General features: G+C 36.3%; 1 protein-coding gene across 1 annotated transcript in view; it reads right to left on the bottom strand.

Moving 5' to 3' along the window:
* The window catches only part of LOC107567946 (citron Rho-interacting kinase-like), an 86,440-nt gene extending 67,059 nt beyond the window's left edge, over positions 1-19,381 (bottom strand). The window contains exons 1-9 of the mRNA XM_016253755.1: positions 19,271-19,381; positions 18,359-18,459; positions 16,900-17,023; positions 16,644-16,819; positions 14,721-14,822; positions 8,010-8,152; positions 7,399-7,492; positions 6,969-7,200; positions 5,653-5,738 (exon numbers count right to left, since the gene is read on the bottom strand). Coding sequence (XP_016109241.1) covers positions 5,653-5,738; positions 6,969-7,200; positions 7,399-7,492; positions 8,010-8,152; positions 14,721-14,822; positions 16,644-16,819; positions 16,900-17,023; positions 18,359-18,457 — 1,056 coding nt within the window. The 5' untranslated portion in view covers positions 18,458-18,459; positions 19,271-19,381. The remainder of the gene's footprint in view (positions 1-5,652; positions 5,739-6,968; positions 7,201-7,398; positions 7,493-8,009; positions 8,153-14,720; positions 14,823-16,643; positions 16,820-16,899; positions 17,024-18,358; positions 18,460-19,270) is intronic.
* Between the last annotated feature and the right edge of the window lie 1,108 nt (positions 19,382-20,489).

The raw sequence follows: 20,489 nt of genomic DNA, 5'->3' as shown, positions 1-20,489 counted from the left end.
GGGGCGGGAAGAAGAACAGAGTGGAGAGAGAGAGAGAGAGAGAGAGAGAGAGAGAGAGAGAGAGAGAGAGAGAGAGAGAAGGGGGTCTCAGTGATGAGACTGTAGCGCAATAACTCGCTCGCCCCTTCTCTCTCTCTCTCTCACTGCAGCAGTCTCAGCTAATCAGCGTGAGTCACAGCCAAAACCCGATGCGAGATTCGCGCACACACACACACACACACAAAGCTGCATCTGCACAAACAGCTGTATTGACACACACACACACACACACACACACACATAGTATCTGCCACTGGGGGGTTTTTGTTCAAACATTTACACAATTGGTTTATTTACCTAAAAAACATCAAAACAACAACAACAAATCACAGAAGGATCTAACAAACACTACATCAGTGGCACGAGCACATCGACTGCATGAGCCACGTGATGATTTCAGCACACACTCAGAGCGGTTCATCAGCTCATCTGAATATTTTAATCATCTCGATTTATCTCAGGAAACTGACAAAATGACATTATGATTGCAATAACAAGCCTTTGAGCTGCAGGTCAATTCAACATACAGTCAGCCATAATCACATCAGATGCACAGAAATAACAACTGTCTTTATTTTTAGCGATATTTTTCATGTGGTAGCAGCCAAACAATATGAATTTTATAAGTGATCAAAATGTATCTAGAGAGCAAGATGATTGCAAATAAATAGCGCAGTTTTTTGTTGTCAACATGAATATTTCAAGTCAAAACATTTACATTTATATAAGGTAAAGTATGTTTTAGATGCTACACCAAATGATTAAAAACAGTTTAACAAAAAAGTTTTACTGCATACAATTATTTTTTAGCATTTTTAATAATTTTTGTATAATAATTATATACATAATAATTATGTATATATACACATACACAAACACATACATATATACATATACATGACGTATAATGATTTTCAACAGGCAAATTTTAAAAAAAAAGTTTTTTTTTTAAGTAATATCTTTTGTAGTTGTTCAAACATTAAGAATGTTGTGTACAATAGGGCTGGACGATATGGCCAAAATTTATATCACGCTATATTTCTTAATTTCGGTCGATATCGATATGAACACTATTAAAAAAGCCTCAAAAACGGCCACAACAGTCTGTACCTACAAACTTATGAAAAATTAATTTGCCAACTCTATGAAACCTACTCCTATAAAACTATATAATATTTTAGGAAAAAAATGGCGCAAATAAATAAATGTTCACCTTTTATTGGTATTTAGCCTTCATACAAACAAGAAATGTGAAATCACTGTCAAATAAATCTCAGACTCTCCTTATTAATATTAATATTTTTTACTTCCAACTATAGGCAAACATACCAGTCAAAAGTTTTTGAACTAAGATTTTTAATGTTTTTTAAAGAATTCTCTTCTGCCTGCATTTATTTGATCCAAAATACAGCAAAAACTGTAACATTTTGAAATATTTTTACCATTTAAAATAACATTCTTTACATAACATTACATTCTTTTGTAACATTATAAATGTCTTTATCATCACTTTTGATCAATTTAAAACAACGTGCATTAACCAGGATAACGAGTATGAAACATGCTCCGAGTTGCTTCAGAAGTGCTTCAGAAAAGTTGCTGGAAATGGGTTTATTATTGAAAATGCAAACTGCTTGTCTGCCAGCAGGAGGCGCTGTGAGAGCAGTGGAACTAGCGGTTTCTCCAGTAATGGCTGTAAACAAAGCAGCTCCGCTCATGAACGGTACTTTATCAGATAAAAATGCCATCTAAACTATTCTGAAGACAGTCGGTTCCCTTCAGAGATACATTCATATAAAACGTCATTTTTGCTCATAAAGGTAAGAGTAATACATAATTCGGAACTGTAAAGGGTCTACTTTTATTTGTGTGCACTCACAATATCAACAAAACATGCTTTTATAAAATTAAGAAAACAAACATGATGCGCTTTCTGCCGTCTCGTCTTGAACAGGAGCGCTTCACAAAAATGAACCGGCCCGAAACTCAGCGAATACATGCCTCACAGACTTGATAAATATATCTATAGAAAGCTTTAAATTACTAAACGTAATAAAACAAATCAAAAACAAAAACTCTTTCATTATAATCATAATCCGTAAAGATGCACTTCTCTCTAAAGGCGCGTCTGAAGAGATGGCGAGTCAGGATCGACAGCTTCATCCTTGCGACACAGACTCAGAAAACACTAGTTTATTAGTAAATAATTCAAATATCTACTTACTATTTCCCCCTGACACATTTAAGGTAATTGTTGCAGTAGCACGGTCTCATGTGGATTCCACCAGCACGGCAATTTTTTTCATCACTAACTGATGTATGTCTAAAATATAAAAATAAGGAGAAGCCTAAAACATTCCCGAGGCCCGGCCCGCATCTGAACTATGACGTGAAAATTGGCCCGAAGCCTGGCCCCGAGGGGCGTAAAAAAGTCAGGGCCCGCCAGCCCGGGCTGAAATGCAGGGCTCTACTGAGAATGAAACACGACTGCCCCCTACTGGTAATGTACTTCATGTGCCAGAGAACTTCACAACGGGCCGCGTCTTGCTGCGGGGCAGGTCATGGGATCCCTTTCCCTGTGGATCGCATTTTTAAAGGCCACATCTGTATCACGACGATACAGTGGTTGCGATACGATATGTTGCAATACATTGCAATACTGTAAGCAAGACGATATATTGGGATATTTCTTATTTTAGGAATAGGATATGATTTTAGGAAAGCTGTTATTAAGAACACACCACCATATGCAAATCTTAGCAAAAAAATAAATAAATAAATTTAACCAGAACACAGTGGGATCTGCATTTGCATTAATCAGTCCCTGTAACATTCAACGTTATTGAACCACTTTTTGTGCAGTACGAGTAAAGGGGGGAAAATTAAAGTGCTTGCAGGATTCTTTAGTTATAAACATAGCTTTGATCACATGAATAAATTACATTTTAAAATATATTCAAATAGAAAGCAGTTATTTTAAATAGTAAAAATATTTCAAAATGTTACTGCTTTTGGTGCATTTTGGATCAAATAAATGCAGGCTTGGTGAGCAGAAGATAATTCTTTAAGAAACATTAAAAATCTTGCAGTTCAAAAATCTTTGACTGGTAGTGTAGGCTGATTATTCTCATAGATTGAAACGTGCATTAACCAGGATAACGAGTATGAAACATGCTCCGAGTTGCTTCAGAAGTGCTTCAGAAAAGTTGCTGGAAATGGGTTTATTATTGAAAATGCAAACTGCTTGTCTGCCAGCAGGAGGCGCTGTGAGAGCAGTGGAACTAGCGGTTTCTCCAGTAATGGCTGTAAACAAAGCAGCTCCGCTCATGAACGCTACTTTATCAGATAAAAATGCCATCTAAACTATTCTGAAGACAGTCGGTTCCCTTCAGAGATACATTCATATAAAACGTCATTTTTGCTCATAAAGGTAAGAGTAATACATAATTCGGAACTGTAAAGGGTCTACTTTTATTTGTGTGCACTCACAATATCAACAAAACATGCTTTTATAAAATTAAGAAAACAAACATGATGCGCTTTCTGCCGTCTCGTCTTGAACAGGAGCGCTTCACAAAAATGAACCGGCCCGAAACTCAGCGAATACATGCCTCACAGACTTGATAAATATATCTATAGAAAGCTTTAAATTACTAAACGTAATAAAACAAATCAAAAACAAAAACTCTTTCATTATAATCATAATCCGTAAAGATGCACTTCTCTCTAAAGGCGCGTCTGAAGAGATGGCGAGTCAGGATCGACAGCTTCATCCTTGCGACACAGACTCAGAAAACACTAGTTTATTAGTAAATAATTCAAATATCTACTTACTATTTCCCCCTGACACATTTAAGGTAATTGTTGCAGTAGCACGGTCTCATGTGGATTCCACCAGCACGGCAATTTTTTTCATCACTAACTGATGTATGTCTAAAATATAAAAATAAGGAGAAGCCTAAAACATTCCCGAGGCCCGGCCCGCATCTGAACTATGACGTGAAAATTGGCCCGAAGCCTGGCCCCGAGGGGCGTAAAAAAGTCAGGGCCCGCCAGCCCGGGCTGAAATGCAGGGCTCTACTGAGAATGAAACACGACTGCCCCCTACTGGTAATGTACTTCATGTGCCAGAGAACTTCACAACGGGCCGCGTCTTGCTGCGGGGCAGGTCATGGGATCCCTTTCCCTGTGGATCGCATTTTTAAAGGCCACATCTGTATCACGACGATACAGTGGTTGCGATACGATATGTTGCAATACATTGCAATACTGTAAGCAAGACGATATATTGGGATATTTCTTATTTTAGGAATAGGATATGATTTTAGGAAAGCTGTTATTAAGAACACACCACCATATGCAAATCTTAGCAAAAAAATAAATAAATAAATTTAACCAGAACACAGTGGGATCTGCATTTGCATTAATCAGTCCCTGTAACATTCAACGTTATTGAACCACTTTTTGTGCAGTACGAGTAAAGGGGGGAAAATTAAAGTGCTTGCAGGATTCTTTAGTTAAATGTATAAAATGTAAGCTTTTATAAACAGACCATATATATTTTTGACCCTGCTTTAAAAGGTTCACAGGTTAAGATTACAAATGTCATAACATTTTGATCTGAACAAAAGACAGACACATCTGCTTAATACCAATGAAAAGTAAAGTGCTTGCAGGATTCTTTAGTTATAAACAGACCATATATATTTTTGACCCTGCTTTAAAAGGTTCACAGGTTAAGATTACAAATGTCATAACATTTTGATCTGAACAAAAGACAGACACATCTGCTTAATACCAATGAAAAGTAAAGTGCTTGCAGGATTCTTTAGTTATAAACAGACCATATATATTTTTGACCCTGCTTTAAAAGGTTCACAGGTTAAGATTACAAATGTCATAACATTTTGATCTGAACAAAAGACAGACACATCTGCTTAATACCAATGAAAAGTAAAGTGCTTGCAGGATTCCTAAAGAAAGCAAAACATATATAAATATATAAAGATATAAAATATATAAAGATGTTGAACATTCTCAGAACATTTTAACTTGGATTTCACAGGTTTTTCAGTTTGTATTTATGTTCCGCATGGAATCGCCGAGATCACAACACGAACACCGCCCCAACTGCACAAAACATTCTCACATTTTCATTTTTAATAATGAACCTACAGGACGAGCATATAGGCTTATGCATTTAAGTAGAGAACAGATGAACAGAGACTGTGCTTCACTTTTCATGTTCAACATCAAAACCCGCAGTGACAGCGGAGGCCACTAAAAACAACAAAACAAATGCTAGGGCTGGGTAAAAAAAAATAAAAAAATCGATTTTAATAGATTCTAATTTTTATGAACCAATATCGATTCTTAAATCCCAATCGATTCTGTTTTTAGTTGATGAATGAACAGTACATACAGTGCGTCTCCCATCTAGTAAATCGCAATGGGCTAAGCTCTGTGCGTTGTTACTTTTGATATTAAACAGTCTTAGATTTTAAATTCTGTGTGCATATGTGGCGTGATGGATCGCTGTAGACACCTCAGATCAAGCGAAGTGGCAGCGCACATGAACTGATCATCTCTTTTGCTTTACTAGTGGGTACTCACCTGTACATAATCAAAGGCATAGCAAAAGACTGGTGACAGTTTTATTTTTGATCTGGAGGCTGATGACCCCGCGCTCTGCTGCCACACTGGACAGGGGTGAGAATTAGAGTTATAAATTACAATAGCTCACCCTCAGTGTAATCGGTCAAAGTTACGGATGGCCTTCAGATTTTTTCATCACTGCTAAAAAAAATTCCGTCATTGACAGAACATTTTCGGTTAACGCAACCTCTGGTCCCGGGGCAGACATTACCACAAAAGCCGAAATAATGCCACACTTCAGCTTTGTACACCGAGTTCAGAAATAAGACGACTGCTATCTAGCTGTTGGGATATAAACTCAAAACAAAACAACTGCCATGAATCTTGTATGATTTTTTTTTAAATATCGATATTGCGTTTGAGAATCAATACAGTATCGCCAAACAAAATATCACAATACTCACGTGTATCGATATTTTCTTACACCCCTACTTTGCTGAGTGCAAAAAAAACAATAGGCTATACAATGCAAAACGCCATTCTGTTCATAAACACATCAGTCAGCATAGGCCTAGTTCTTTAATAAATCAGTCAAACAGATGATGAATCAGTCTGAATCAAACACAAGAGTCATTGTTCTGAATCACGGACTGAACATCCTCACTGAGGATGTGAGGACACATCAGTGTGTGTGTGTGTGTGTGTGTGTGTGTGTGTGAGAGAGTGTGTGAGTGTGTGTGTGTGTGAGAGTGAGTGTGTGAGAGCGTGTGTGTGTGCTCATGTGGTGTTATCTCATTAGGATTTGGCTGTGTGACTATCTGAGCCCTTCTCTCTGAGAGAACTCCTGCACACCATAATCTGACTAATTCCACAGAAATCCACCCGCTGCCCCCCAGAGGATCACGAGTGTGTGTGTGTCTGTGTGTGTGTGTGTGTGTAAGTTAATGCATTAATAAACATATGATGGCTTTTTATTTTCCCATAAACATAGTTTGTCATCAGAGTGTGACTGCAAATGCTGTCATATGATATCAACTGATTTTCCAGTGCTATATATATATATATATATATTTAATTATTAAAAGTTAAACATAATGCTGGCATGATTTCACATTGTTTATCATTGAATAAAAAGAAAAATCTTATGGAATCATGCATTATACATATATGCATTATAAAACCACATATTTTTACTAAACAACTTGTAAAATCAAAATGAAAAATTCTGGAATGCAAACTAATCAGTGAATCCGTGTTTTGAACCTACTCATTAAAGCAACTATTATCTTGGAAGACAAATAGTGTAATTCAGACTGAACTTCCAAACATCACACCCTCAGCAGAAGCTGCTAGATTCACCTGAAAGTTCATGATGTTGTTGATGGTTTTTGTGGACGTGCTGTCAGCGAAGGGCGATTTCATGTAGATCATTTCATAAGCGATGATGCCCAGGGACCACCAGTCGCTCTCGGGGCCGTAGCTGCACGTCGGCCCTCCACTGAGCGTGGACAGGATCTCAGGGGCCAGGAAGTCTTGAGTGCCCACCGGGAGTTTGGAGCATGTGACCTGCCCCAGATAACACCACACCATTCAATTAATCTGTGTCCAAACTCTGACTGTTTAAAGTGGATGTGTAACATAGTCCATTAACACCACATTTAAACATATTCAACTGATATCAAACATGATTGGTCCTTCCTGAACAGATCGAAAGGCTGCTCTCTGAATAAGTTGACATCAGAATGACGTCTTCACACTCATTACCGTTCTGTTAGAAGTCAGTCTGGCTGCCGATCCAAAGTCGACCAGTTTAATGTGACCCGTCCGGTCGATCAGAACGTTCTCTGGTTTAATATCTCTGACAAAAGAAAGAGAAGCAGAAATGAATGAGGACCAGAAACAAGAACGAGAGGATTTAGTAAGAACTAAATCCTCTACTTTTTACTAGGGGATTTTACTAACCTTTAAAATAAAATAAATAAAATAAAATAAAATAATACAATTTTAATTTAATTTTATCTTATTTAATTTTAATTCATTTTATTTTATCTTAGTTCATTTTAATTTGATTAACATTTAAAATAAAATATAATAAAATTAAATAAGATTAAATTAAATTAAATGAATCTCTCTGTTAAGTCTATGAAATTAAAACTGAAGTCTTAAAATTAACTTTTAGTAGGACAACACATTTACAATTCCTCTCTTCCAGGAAAAATAAAATAAAAACACAAAAAAACATCAGTCAAATGTTCAACAGAAAGAGAATGTGTAATACCTTTCTAGCATTAGAAAATAGTAAATCATGGTAATGGCTGGGACAAACTAAAGGATTTTGCTATTTAACAAAGATAATAGTGTGTGTTTCGTTGTACCTGTGCACGTATCCCATCTGATGGACCGAGTGAATGGCCTGCACGAGCTCCGCCAGGTAAAACTGAGCCATAGACTCGTCTAACTGATCTTCATATCTGTTCATCAAAGCCATGAGGTCACCGCCGGGCAGAAACTCCATCACCTGGACAAAACATGAACACATGAACAGCATTTGATGCAATGGATTCAGTCAAAAACATTTTTTTTTTTAAATCTCAAACGTTTTTTGGCCACTTCAGTCAAACTTAAAAAAAATTGTAAATATCATGGCATTAGAAATAGCAAAATACTAAACAAATCACTTTTGCATTTAATCAGCTAGGGTTTTGATTTTAAAACCTCTTTTACAAATGTTTTGTAAAGTGTGCAATCTTTCTTTATAAATGACACTTGTTTTGACATTTTATCCAATGAAATGACAGTCCGAGTGCCTCAGAAGTGAATGTAATGAGCACATAACGAGTTTACAGTAACTGAGCATCAGGTGTACAGCAGACCTCACAACGTGATCTTGCGTAATAATAAACACCTGTAAGTGAATCTATTATAGCACAAAACATCTCCGTCCGGTTGGTTCAATTAGCAGCCACTCGTCTCGATCACACATACACATAATAAATAAAATCTTGTGATTACACCATTACCATTCTAATTAGCTGATTAGCTTAAAAACTGCATCTTGAGAGAGCAGCGTATGTGCAAACCCAAAGAAAAACAGCAGAGAAAAGCACAGAGAGAGCAGTATATGAATGACAGCGTGGTTATTTATAGGCACAGTATCTGCCACAATATCAGCCTGAAACCACACCACAGGCTCAAATTAATTACTCTATAATAGATCTGAACATGTAAACAGAGATATTTCTGATGTATGAACCTCACAGACTCCAGCACAAGAATGAATGTATGCAAATGTAAACAGTTAATTATTTATTGTGATTATTTGGTGATTTACAGCAGCGCTGCAGCGCTAATTGAGCATCAGCAGAGTCTCGTCTGACTGATACATCAATAAGACATTTTAATAAATGCAGAATAGCATTTTACTGGAACATGAAAGTGATCAGAATCATTCAAATGATGTCCCGAAATTCCCGAGAGATTATACAAGACTCGTTCTCTCATTAAAACACACTTCACACACTGCTTTAATTCATCTACTAACAACGTCCAGTGCGTTTACATGCGACACACAGCAATTCTGTCATTTTTCTCCTTTATCTCAAGAACATTTCCACCACAGCTCAGATGATTTGTTGTATCTGATCACATTCGGTGGTAAAAACAACATATACACACACACACACACACACACACACACACGCGCAGGCAGAATCATCACGAGTCCCTCGACTGCGCTCTTCATCAGAAACTTCCCTCCACACCGTTACTAAAGCTGAAACGAACTCCGCACATGCTCCAGATGAGATCTGCCCCTGTGTGACGGCTCTGGGGCAAACCAGCACCACACACACACACAAACACACAGAACGGTGCATGAAAACACACATACACACGCCCACACAAACACAGACGAGAGAACATGAATGGAAAGCAAAGCCGGCGGGACACGAACGGCAAGCCCAGGTATCCTAGCAACAAGCTAGCGAGGGTCTTTTCAGCGCATCGCTCGGGTAAAGACAGATTTCTGTTTTTCCCCCTCTTTTGCTGGGGGCGTCTGGAACGAGGGAGGTGGCAGAAATAGAAAACAGTCTCTTTAGTCACTTTGAGCTTCATGCGTTTGCCCTCATGAGAAGCTGGAAAGCCTCCACAACACCCCACAGATACTGCGTAATCACTGTCTGTGCAATATTACACTAAAACACACATTAATAATACTGTAACACTGATTCAAAACAGACAATGTTGTAATTATAAGTGCCGTTTAATCAAATTAGGGATTCCCTGAACAAACATATGTGACCCTGGAGCACAAAAGCAGTGTTAAGTCGCTGGGGGATATTTGTAGCAATAGCCAACAATACATTGTATGGGTCACAATTATACATCTTTCTTTTATGCCAAAAATCATTAGGATATTAATGTTCAATCATGTTCAATGAAGATATTTTGTAAATCTCCTACCGTAAATATATCAAAACTTAATGTTTGATTAGTAATATGCATTGCTAAGAACTTCATTTGAACAACTTTAAAGATGATTTTCTCAATATTTAGATTTTTTTGCACCCTCAGACTCCAGATTTTCAAATAGTTGCATCTCAGCCAAATATTGTCCGGTGCTGTTTAATCAAATTAGGGATTCCCTGAACAAACATATGTGACCCTGGAGCACAAAAGCAGTGTTAAGTCGCTGGGGGATATTTGTAGCAATAGCCAACAATACATTGTATGGGTCACAATTATACATCTTTCTTTTATGCCAAAAATCATTAGTATATTAAGTGAAGATTATGTTCCATGAAGATAGTTTGTAAACTTCCTACCGTAATTATATATAAAAACTTAATGTTTGATTAGTAATATGCATTGCTAAGAACTTCATTTGAACAACTTTAAAGATGATTTTCTCAATATTTAGATTTTTTTGCACCCTCAGACTCCAGATTTTCAAATAGTTGCATCTCAGCCAAATATTGTCCGATCCTAACAAACCATACATCAATGAAAAGCTGATTTATTCAGCTTACAGATCAGTGTTTCCCCTAGGTTTACGGCTTCGAGGGGTAGATTTCGTTTTTTTTTTTCTGGACTCCTTTTTAATGGTTAAATTACATTTTATTAATCAAAAAGCATGTCTAATTAATTAAAATCATGAAACTTATTAAAAGTTTAACAAATATTACGTTTAGTGCCCTATGAAATGTTTTATTTGTCCAACCTTATGTTTTATTGTAACCAAATTCTACACAAAACCGCGCGTCTGCGCCGTTCATTAACACAGAGACACGCAGAATTCATATTTAAATATGAATCGGAGTGAGCTTACTTGTGTGTGTGTGTGTGTGTGTGTGTGATACAGAGAGCGCGACCATAACGTAGAGACTGAAATGACATGCCGTCGTGTCAATAAGATAAATAACATAAGGCTATTTAGTTTGCTTAATGAAAGAACAAGGTATAGACATGTTTTATAAGAAAGGTAACTTTAAATTACTTCTGTTGTGATCTGGCGCTATAGAGAAAATATAATTAAATAAAATTAACTTGACCTTCAAGGGGGGTGCCATTGGGGGGGCGGGCCGCCCCCCTAAAATAATTGCAGGGGAAACACTGCAGATGATGTATAAATCTCAATTTAAAAAATTTGACCCTTATGACTGGTTTTGTGCTCCAGGGTCAGATATAGTCGTAAATATGCATAACTATCAGTTTTTCCTAACTGATTGTTATGCACTGAAGTTATGGCAATTGAAAATTAAAATATTTTATTAATATAATAATATTATATGATATTAATATTAATGCAAAATAGCATCCAAAATAAAACTGTGTTTACTCAGTATATGTGTGTGTATTGTGTATATTTATTATGCATATATAAAGACACACATAAATAGTACATATTTTGAAAATGTTTACATGTATATATTTATATTCACATAATTACAATTATATATAAATATATTTAATATATAAACATTAGGGATGCACGTTTATTTTGGATGCGATTAATCGTTTGACAGCACTAATAAATATATTACCCTAAAATAACAATATGTAAAATTTGTTCAGCTGAAATAGTGGCAGAGTGTTTCCAAAGAACTTTACTGAACAGCATTTCGAGTTCATTTACCCAAACTGAATTACTGGAAATGTATTTTTACCTAAATTTGGATAAAACTTTTATTTTGTTTCAGTGAAAATAGCTCATTTCGGTGCATCACTAACAAAATTCTGTCGCATTTCCCACATCAAATTGTTTCTCGTTTCTGCCTCTGTATTGTTTGTTGTGCTTGGATTATGTATTTGTCTTACGTTTTATGTATTCAAAAAGTGACCTTAAGGTATATAAAATATAAATATATAAGTATTATTATTAACTGGTAGCCCCATAAATCCAGTTCAAGGAAGTTCTGATCCTCGTGCAGCATTAACATGTGAATGGAAACGTGTCGCGTCTGATGATTTTTTAAACTCGCATGTCTCTCTCTACAGGAAATATTCTCTATAATTCTGAATCTAAACTGTGAAGTAAACTTCATGTCCTCATCTTCAGGTCAGACTGTAGCTCTACAGAAGAAAGACGCAGACACGGTTTGTACGGAGCAGGGCAAGAACACCGTGAACATTCGCTGTATTGTCACCTGCCATGATCACAAACATCCATTAGAAAGACAGACAAAGCGCCGTGTTACGCCCCGCCGCTGACACAAAGGGAGTTTTAGCTAAATAAAGCAGCCGGATCATGTTTTTCTACCTTTTAAAGGTGAAGTGCATCATGGATGGACGTAAAAAAAAAAAAAAAACAACATCCTAGTTTCATCTACATCTACTATGAACCAACACAAATCTAAACAATAAATCCTTTGATATGCGCCACTCAAACTTCCTGTTGCATAAGAAAATGCATCAACCCAAGAAAGAAAACTGCACTGGTTAACCTCTTAACTGCCCCCCCCCCTTTTTGAAAGTGCACCATTCAAACTTAAATTGTTGTAATTCATGAACGCTTTTGAATACAGACCTAAGGTTGGTCTCTTTCTAAAGAAGTCATTTCAAAAAATGAAAGTATAAAAAGTTATAGAAGTTTACATTTACTGTAAAGAAAATGTACTGTACTATTTTTATAATATTTTATATAAAATAAATATTTTACAAAATAGTTTTTAATCCAAAATTGCTATAAAATTAAAGCCATATGTCTAAATAAGTTGCGTTCCAAATTTGAAGTTGATAAAAAAAAATGAGGTTTCTATGCAATTTTGTTTAGGCGTTAGACCAAAAATAGCCACCGGGTGACACCCAAACTCCAATGAATTTTTTGGGATGCATTTTTCTGCCACAAATGTTTTCTCTCTCAATATTACTTCCATCACAAAATAACCAGCAATGTCCGATTTCAAAATGGTTTTCACAGGATGAATTTTGAGGTTTTACTGGGTCCTGGAGGGCCGGTGTCCTGCAGAGTTTAGCTCCAACCCTAATTAAACACACCTGAACCAGCTAATCAAGCTCTTACTAGACATAGAAACTTCCAGGCAGGTGTGTTGAGGCAAGTTGGAGCTAATCTCTGCAGGACACCGGCCCTCCAGGACCGAGTTTGGACAGCCCTGTTTTAAGCTTTCAAATGATATATAAATTTATGATGATAAATAACATGTGATAAGGAAAAATGAAACGAAAAATTATTTTTGTGATCACATAATATACTAAAACATGTGATAAGGAAAAATGAAACGAAAAATTATTTTTGTGACAAAGGTCAGAACTCCTGTTATGATGTATATGTTTTTAGGTGCACTAATAAATTAATCTATTACTGTTCCTACATAATTTTTAACAACAAACAGTGGTAAAATATCTATTTAGGAGTCTTAGACCTTTCCAAAGATATATTGTTTGTCATTAGATTAGGATTTAATTGTAATATATTGAACAGTATTTCAACAGCCTGACATGTCAACATATCACTCACACAGTCTTTTCAAAGAACAGACTTACGCTATTAATTGGCAAGTTAGATTACATAATCACAACATTTACTTTTGGCTAAATTAAAACATTAATCTCAGTTTCTGTATATAATTCCCATCCAAGAAGCTCAAGGAAGTTCTGATACTCATGCAGTTTCATTTCAGTAACTTATGGTTGGAAATGTGTTGCATCTAGGGATGCAACGATTATAGATTTTGTTGGTACGATTATTGTCTGAGAAATAATCACGATTCCACGATTATTATACATTTATTAGTTTCACAAAATTATTATTGTATAAAATCACATGGACACTCTTTAGAAAATAAAGTGTTATTTATTGCTTACTTTAGAAACAGAAATAACACCGTAACCAATAATACAGCACAAAATAATAATAATAAAGACAAACAAATGTCTATCTCTCCAATTGGAATTAAAAAGGTGACCTCTGCTCTGTAAACATGTCAGTATTTCCCTTTTGAAAATAACTAGAGACGAGAGACGTGCTGACGCAGGTTCACACACACCCTGTCTCTCTCTCTCGATCGAATAATTAATTCAAGTAGCTAAATGTTATAATTAATTCAACTAAATGTGATCTTACCACACCATTTCATCTGTCTGATCTGAATTGGGCAGAATACCGAGTTAACGAGTTGTAGCTTCGCGTCAGTCTTGCCTTCACATCGTGCATTAAAATAGTTTAAAGCCGTGTATTCGCTCTTTAGCAGCAGTTTTATTTAAATGACACCCTGGTCATTCTTGGTGTACCCAAAATGGTCCCACACTATCGACTTCAGTCATTTCTCTGGTGAAAATAAAGGATCGCTGTTTGGTTCCTCTGTCATAGTTAATCTAGTGTGTGTAGTAGCCTCCGTGTCTCTGATAAGCACAGTATTTTAAGTTGGCGCACCGCTAGTGTAACTTTGTTTTCGTTTTAGCGCAAGCTGTTCCGTTCTGTGCAATCGCTGCATCAGATCTCTTTTAAAGAACAAACTTACACTATTAGTTGGGTCAGATCACAATCACACGCGAAATCATTACTCAGAGCAGAGGAAACTCCAGCAGCCTAGAGAAAATCTACTATAGGTTAAACCAGACTCACTCACCAGATAGACATAGTCCTGGTTCTGGAAAGCGTGCTGGAGCTGAGGGATCCAGGGACTTGGGTTCAAGGCCAGGATGCTTCGCTCTTCCTCAAAGAATGCCACCTTTACAAGACAGAGAAGAAAGCATTTTTAATGAGATCCTGATATACATGCAACAGATACTAGTTAACTCAATTACTCATTTAGTGGATGCTGTTATGCATTTATTACGGTGGAAATCATCCTGGAGTAAGCGGAGACTGGATTTCTTACTCAAGGACAGTGATTGCACTTAACAGTTCATTCAATGAAGCACGCTGCACACAAAAACAGCAAGAACTAGCAGAAAACCAGGAGTGTTGGCTGGTGTTAAGGTACAGTCACATTATCAATTTTAAAGAAATTTTGCAGGCACAAAATATTTATTGTCAATAGTGTAACAATTCATAAAGCACAGCTCACATATTGTTTGTGTAAGATAATTTATTTTTGTTTAGTGCTCAGAAGCAAGCAAACTAGATCTCATCTTTGCTTGTCCTAACCAGGTGAACTGTGACCAAGTAATTTACCAAATTACCAAGTAAATTGTCTGTCCACACTGAAATGAAATGCTGTGTGAAAAACTCAGCAAATCAAAACATATTTTAAAATCATGATGAACCGGAGGTAGCAACATATCTTTTCATCCGTATGGTGAAATACATCGGAGCGACTGGATTATTATTGAAAAAGGAAAAAATTTAGGGCGGGGACTTGGTTCTATCTGTCGGTCGTTGATTGGATGTTGTTAAGTGGACATGCCTCTTAAAAGAGGCAGATCTGAATGAGAGCTTACAGTGGATTATAAGAAAGGGGCTGGGTTTAAAGGGGACCTATTATGCAAAAAACAGTTTGAACTCAGTTGTGTGGCTGCAGTGTGTGAAAACAACCAGTCTTTATTGGTAAAAATCCACCCACTCATTTTTTTATAATCCCAATAAATCATAAACAGTCTCTCAGAACAAGCGATTCCAGATTTCACCCTAGGTACACGTCACCATATGGAAAAAGTCCCACCCATTTGTGATGCTCTCTGCCCTATCAGCATAAACACAGGCATTACAAGTGTTGTGTTTTGGGATGCACCAATGAACATCCCTCCATCTGAGCCACTAAGGACACTGTGGTTAAATTTCATTTTCGAAGGAAATGAACCGAAAAAAAAAACGATAGCCAAGTCAATCATTTTACACCGGACTGCCTCACAAACGCTGGATTTTCACAATGTCTGATTCTGAAAGAGGGATCAACACCAACGCTTCGTGGGCGAATGTCAGATTCAAAGTAAGCACTTCATACTGTTTTCAAATTGCCTTTCTGAAAGAGCTTCTTGGCACTCTGTAAGGCTAATTTTGCTAAAGATATGCCTGTTTTCTGCCTTCGCATGCTGCCAGAACGATCGTAAATAGGAATGTGGTAGTTAAAAAATGCATATGAAAGCAACGCGAGTCAATCGCTTGAAAGTTTCTGACAGTTTCAGTGTGAGATTGTTGTGTGTTGGCGGGAGCATTAGGGAAGCATTAGCTCTTGAAGCTCCGCCCTCTTCTGAAAAGGGGGCGGGGAGCACCAGCTCATTTGCATTTAAAGGGACAAAGACAAAAACAGCACGTTTGGTCTCATACCCTAAAAGTGGCAACTTAAACAAGCTATAAAAAAAAAATCTGTAGAGTATTTTAAGCTAAAACGTCACATACACACTCTGCGGACATCAGAGACTTAATTTACATCTTGTAAAAAGAGGCATAATAGGTCCCCTTTAAGCAAACTAAATGAATTGACAAACTAGTCCAGATTGTTGAGTTGATATATGATTTATGTTATTTTTTTGAGGAGCAAAACAAGGTTTGCACCACATCACTCTTGGTTAGGACGCAGCGTAACACTTCAGGTTTGGAGGAGACTCACATTGTCCTGTGAACGCAGGCTGGTTTTGTCCATGATCTTCATGGCGTACACATCTCCTGTAGCTTTCTCCTTCACCACCTGCACCTCGGAGAAGTGTCCCCTTCCCACGATGCCCCTCACCTCAAAATCCTTCTTACCAGGAAGCAGTTCCTGAACTTCAGCCACTAATTCAGAATCTGACACACACAAACGGTCACAATACAATGAAAACACAGACTAAATGGCTATTTGACTGATTCCATATTAAGGCGCTTACATTTATTGACAAAGTTGGCCACATGTTTGATCTTCATGAGCTCTGGCGTGGCGCACTCTTGATAGAGCAGCAGAAAAGCATCAATCAGAGTTTCTCTGGAAACACCCGACGCGCTGCACTTTCCCTGAAAAACCACAAACATTCATTTTACAACACAAAATGTATATAGAAATAGAATATGTTTTGCGGGAGCATGTCAGTATTTTCTCACAAAATGTAATGCATTTTATAGCATTTTTGCTTTCAACCTGGAGAAGTAGTCTCGGATTCTCTCTTAAGCAGCAAAAAACACCACAAAGACGTGATTCCTGTCTGAATCTGAGCCATATTACAGCTATTTGTTCAATTATCAGCCCTTTTTCACATACATGAACGATTCAAGGCATTATCTTGATTTACACTTTGGCCACTCCTTTGCAGATTGTAAATTAAATGATGCATTTTGAATACTTCTTTGTCATTAAATAAGTGCATTAAATTTTATATAAATATAATTTGAAAATAATAATAATGGACCCCTTCCACAAGACTGTGATGAAGCGTTTAACGGTCATCAGCATCGTAAATCCTCAAAAGTTTTTCATATTTGTATTTTTTTTAATGTATGTACATTTATAACATAAAAAATTTGCATCAAATTACAAAAAAACTAGTTAACGCTAACGCGAGGGTGTTTCTAATGCAGCGTCTCTGGGAAGGACGGTAAATTTGACATCGTTCTCGTTTTTTTTATTTTATTGAAAGTCATGAAAACACTATCGTGGAGTTTTTATTTTGCTATTTGTGCAAATGGTAATGCAAAAAATATATTTGTGGTACTCTCCCATTCACTGCTCTTCAAGTGAACCCAGTTTATTAAGACCGATCATAAACAGCTCATTTATAGATACGTTTTAAGACTTGATTTAAAAGTAGTTAGACAAATGCTTTCTTGTATAAGTGAAAAAGGTGAAAAACCTTAATAGAAAAACATGGCATAAACTGTATGCCATGGGAATTTTTACTGATATTTAAACACACAGCCATCATCAAATTAGATAATATTAAGCCAAATCAGCAGATTTTTTTCCCTTTAAGAAGCAGGGCCGTGCCACATTTCACAGCAATGCAATAACAGCTTCAAATTCAGATACAGACAACCAAACGCATGGCAAGACCAGCTGTGATCGTGAACGACACTCAATTAAGACCCACAAAATGACGAGGCACAGGTTTCTTTTTTTTACGTGCTGATGTATCTTCCACTGAAACAGGACATTTGCATAAGAAATATTGCTAAATGCTCGCCAATATTAGCCACAGTCTGACAAAAAAAGATTGCAGTAAAAGAATTGGACCTCATTCGTGTGTCCTTCTAAATGTGTATATCTGCTAATGTTATTCTACCATAGTTTAGTGGCATGCTATTATACAGATGATCTGAAGCCTCAGACGTACTAAAGCGGTGATGAGAGCTCACCTGCAGCAGCTGATTGAGTCGAGCGCAGCGGCTGGTGATGGAGTCCACAGCAGACAGATCTTTAACACTGACGTGGCCTCCATATTTAAACTTCAACATCACTGCAGGACAAACATGAGCAATAGTCAATACAACACGCATGTCAAATACAAGTCAGCTGCCGATCCAATTATGAAAATATCGAGATATTATTTTTTGTCAATATCGCACACCCCTAGATCCAGACAGCAATTATGGGAATATGCCTATGATGCCCAAACATAGGATTTAAGACACTTTATCAGTGCTGCAATGATAATACAGGCAAGTTGTTTTTAAACACTATAATCATAATGCAGGTATCTAAAGTGTTAAAACCTCAAATATCTAAAAGCTTAATTATATAATACAACATATCTGTATACAGTAGTTGACATTGTGACATTTTTATAGTTCGTGTAAAATCATTTTAAACAAAAAGTATTGTACACACAGTTAACGTACATATTAACTAAAAAGCAAAATTAACATTTTTTATTTTTAAAATTAATTTGTCACACGACAGGAAATTTATAAGGCGTATCAGAACAAATTAATCAAATAAACTAAAATATTAATAGCGAACCATAAACTTTAAATGTATTTGTGAGGTGAATCCGTTAAACTGATTAACTGACGCGCGGCAAACTGTAAACATTTGACCATGACACAGCAAATTAATCATATCGCTATACAAACAGGCTTAATATTTAAATCGACATCGCTTCTAAAATCACTCATAATGAGATTAATTAACGTTATTGACAATGTTATAGCAGAAATGTTCCAGTTTGACAATTTCCCTCGTTATTTAACGTTACCGTCGAGCTCATAACGGTCGCGTTAAACAAACACTTTCAGCTCCGTTTGAAAGAAGATTAGATGTATGCTCACCTAATGCTCATGTGAGAATATCTGAGGCAGTAAATGAGAATTATTGTAGATTAATCGCGTTTTAGATGAACATCAACATCACTGACTGACTTCTGTGTGGAAACGTTTAACGCTTCCTGATGAATTCAAATTTCGCGCGTTCGGCGCGACAGTTCATTGGAGGACGCAGCCGACATACGTCACCACGTTCGCCTAAGCGCCGCCCACCGGCGTCATGCCAATATTTTTATCAATGTTTCAATTTAAAGATATTATTTGTTACTGACACTTCTAAAAAGTCTAGGGAATATATCCACAATTGTGTATGCATAAACAAATGTTTTTATGGCTCACGTCCTGCTCTCATTTTTTTGACTGAGGTAGACTCACTTCTCAAATCTTTTTGTTCAATTTAACTAGTAATAAAAAAAGTGACAGATTCTTGAAACAAAATTTGATATCCACAATTGTGTATGCATAAACAAATGTTTTTATGGCTCACGTCCTGCTCTCATTTTTTTGACTGAGGTCACTTCTCAAATCTTTTTGTTCAATTTAACTAGTAATAAAAAAAGTGACAGATTCTTGAAACAAAATTTGATTTTTTTTGGTAATGATTCTATATAGATTTCTTAATGTTATCACTACTTTATTATTATTATTATCATGCGTTTTTTAAATTATAGAATTTATTTTATTTTCACTTGTTTATTTTGCATATGTTTACCCCTTTTTGTGTTTTTTTTCTGTTATAGTCATAACATATGTTGCATTAATATAATTACAAACACATAATGCTTCAAAAGCTCACTGTTCAACACGAAATGGGTAGAGCTCATTTTTGCAAAATTTAAAAATAATAGCTTGAATGTTTGAGAAGTGCTGTTAAAAACTCTTAATGCAATAATATTAAATATTATAATATTATTAAACTGTAAAGATACACAATCTTTGCATTAATATTGGCCATCAATGTGTAATAATAAACGTTTTTTGCATTTCTATCCAATTTTGCAACAACAAAAAATACACTAACTATAGTCTATATTAATCTTTTTAAAGTATACTTTGTAAATATATTTCATTTCCACTTTAGTGGTCATAAATGAAGGGTCAAGTCAAGCACATTGCATTATGGGATGCTCAGTGTATACTGTACTATATACTGCAGAAACACTAAGAGCAGTCAATCTGGGACACACTGATGAAAGATCATTGTAAGTCAAGCCAATTTTATTTG

Source organism: Sinocyclocheilus grahami, unplaced genomic scaffold (genome assembly GCF_001515645.1).
Source record: "Sinocyclocheilus grahami isolate Dianchi unplaced genomic scaffold, SAMN03320097.WGS_v1.1 scaffold1200.1, whole genome shotgun sequence".
Classification (NCBI taxonomy): domain Eukaryota; kingdom Metazoa; phylum Chordata; class Actinopteri; order Cypriniformes; family Cyprinidae; genus Sinocyclocheilus; species Sinocyclocheilus grahami.
The sequence above is the reverse complement of the archived record's forward strand: the minus strand, read 5'-3'. Positions and strand labels throughout refer to the sequence as shown.